The 2277-nt window shown below is 47.7% G+C and overlaps 1 protein-coding gene across 1 annotated transcript; it reads left to right on the top strand.

Moving 5' to 3' along the window:
- Window positions 1-814: 814 nt before the first annotated feature.
- On the top strand, window positions 815-1896 carry ETH_00039150 (uncharacterized protein; the record flags this gene model as incomplete). Its single annotated transcript, XM_013380021.1, has 2 exons — window positions 815-1037; window positions 1388-1896. The coding sequence occupies 2 exons, from the start codon at window positions 815-817 to the stop codon at window positions 1894-1896; spliced, it is 732 nt and encodes a 243-aa protein (XP_013235475.1).
- Between the last annotated feature and the right edge of the window lie 381 nt (window positions 1897-2277).

Consider the following 2277-nt stretch of genomic DNA (forward strand, 5'->3'; position numbering starts at 1 on the left):
TAAAAGTAATGATAATAATAATAATAGTCATAATAATAATAGCCAGAGTAACTGCTGTCAAAGCTTTGGGGGCCCTTAGAGGCAAAAGTCTGAAGAGCTCTTTAGTAGTTTAGATTTGGCCTTTCCATTTCTCAACTCTTGTGCTGCTGCTGCTGCTGCTGCAGCTTGCAGCAGAGTTGGACAAATGACTTGATTCAAATAAATAATAAATAAACAAATAAATAAATAAATAGATAAATAATAAATGCTTTTTAGGGGCCGGTCTTTGAAGTTGAGATCTCCTTATGTGGTGCAGCAAGAGTCAAATTCAAGTTGAACTGCTTTGTGGCCTCTGCGGTGCGGAAAAGCAAAAGGGACAAAAAAGGGAATTGAATTAAAAATGAATTTAAAATTGGAATTTAAATAATAAAAGAATTTAAAAGTCATTTTAATTTAAATGCGCAGCTCGCGACGCAGGTCTTGCTGTTTTGCTGCCCCCCAGCAGCAGCAGCAGCAGCAGCAGCAGCAGCGCAGTCCGACAGACACACAACTCTGAGGCCACGGCTGGCTGCAGCGAGGCGAAAAAGTGGGAAAAAAGATTAAATTTGAATTTTAGGGGAAAAATAAACAAGAAAAGTCTCAAGTTTTTTAATTTCCGCTTCATTTCCCCGCGAAATCCGCAGAACCCGAGGCGAAGTCCCGCTGGTCACCTGCGGTCCCCTTTTCTCGCTTCACGCCAGCCCTTTCTTCGCCTCACACTCTCCATTCTTCTTTCTTGACGCAAATTGCTTTTCAGAATTTTAAAAGTGGCGTTCTTCCTTCGCGTTCGGCCGCCATGAGCGACTCGTCAGGTGTACGTACACCTCAGCGCTCGCGTCCTCCCAGCGAGTCCTCCGCTCCTTCCCGCACTTCTTCTGCCGCAGATGAAGAGTCAAATGATCGCCAGAAGTTCCAAAATGAAAATAAAAGAGAAATGAATGACAAACAGTGGCCTCAGAGCTCTGCAGACCCCCCCGAACACTCCGTCACTTCTGTCGCCCTGGCGCTCTACAAAGCAGGTGAAACCCCAAACCCTAAACCCTAAACCCTAAACCCTACATCGCGCGCTTTACGCCCTCTACAGGGTTCCTGAAAACCCCAACACCAGGTCCTCTGCGCCCCCAAACCCTAAACCCTAAACCCTAAACCCTAAGCCCTAGACACCGCCGCAGCTGTTTCTCCTTAGGCCTTCAGGCTAATAAAAGTGCAATTTTGGACTCTGAGAAATATTCAAAAGCCCCTCTTAAGGCCCCAGTGCATGCAGCCCCTGTGTGCATGAATATATTTGAATTTAAAATTAAATTTACTACTTTAAATTTGAATTTAAATTGAAAATTGAATTTAAGTAAAATGCCGATTCTCCCCGCAGGCCTTCAATTCGAAAACCAGGGCAAACTGTCTGGGGCCATTGGGCTGTACAGACAGGCCCTGAAGTTGAATCCGGGGCTCGACAAAGGCCTCGTCAGTTTGGAAGAAGAAGAATCAAAACTTGAAAAAGAAGTCCAATTCCCCAGCAGCAGCTCGCAGCAGCAAAGTGACAAACACGCAGAAGCACAGCGCAGCAGCAGCAGCAGCAGCGGCAGCGGCAGCAGCAGCAGGAGGGGGGCTGGGCGGCGCGAAGAGGGAGCTGCAGCAGCAGACGCGCACGCGGGACCATCATCTTCAGCAGCAGCAGCACCAACAGCACCAGCAGCAGATGCAGCAGCAGCAGCAGATGCAGCAGCAGCAACAGATGCAGCAGCAGCAACAGATGCAGCAGCAGCAGCAGCAGCAGCAGTTCCTGGTCCAATAATGAAAGTTCCGGAACATGTTTTGGGGCGGGTGCTGCTCTTTCTGGACGTCTACGCAATTGCCAGGTATTTGTTTTTAGGAAATTAAATTAAATTAAATTAATTGAATTAATTAAACTAAATTAATTAAGCTAATTAAATTAATTAAATTAAAACGAGAAAAAGAAAGAGACAAACAAGACACAAATGGCGGGCTGGCTGGCTTGTCAAACGGCCAGTTTGCTAGTTAGCTAACTGCCTGGCTAGCTAGCTAAGTGCTTGGCTAGCTAGCTAGCTGGCTAGCTGGCTGGCTAGCTAGCTAGCTGGCTAGCTGGCTAGCTAGCTGGCTAGCTGGCTAGCTAGCCAGCTAGCTAGCTGGCCAGCTGCTAGCTAGCCAGCAGCATCTTTGTCTGTCTGTGTCATTGCGGCCTTGCACTTCCGCCGCTGACTGCCGCAGCAGCAGCAGCAGCAGCAGCAGCAGCAGCAGCGG

Source organism: Eimeria tenella, genomic scaffold, assembly GCF_000499545.2.
Source record: "Eimeria tenella Houghton genomic scaffold, Eth_scaff4326, whole genome shotgun sequence".
Taxonomy (NCBI): Eukaryota; Apicomplexa; class Conoidasida; order Eucoccidiorida; family Eimeriidae; genus Eimeria; species Eimeria tenella.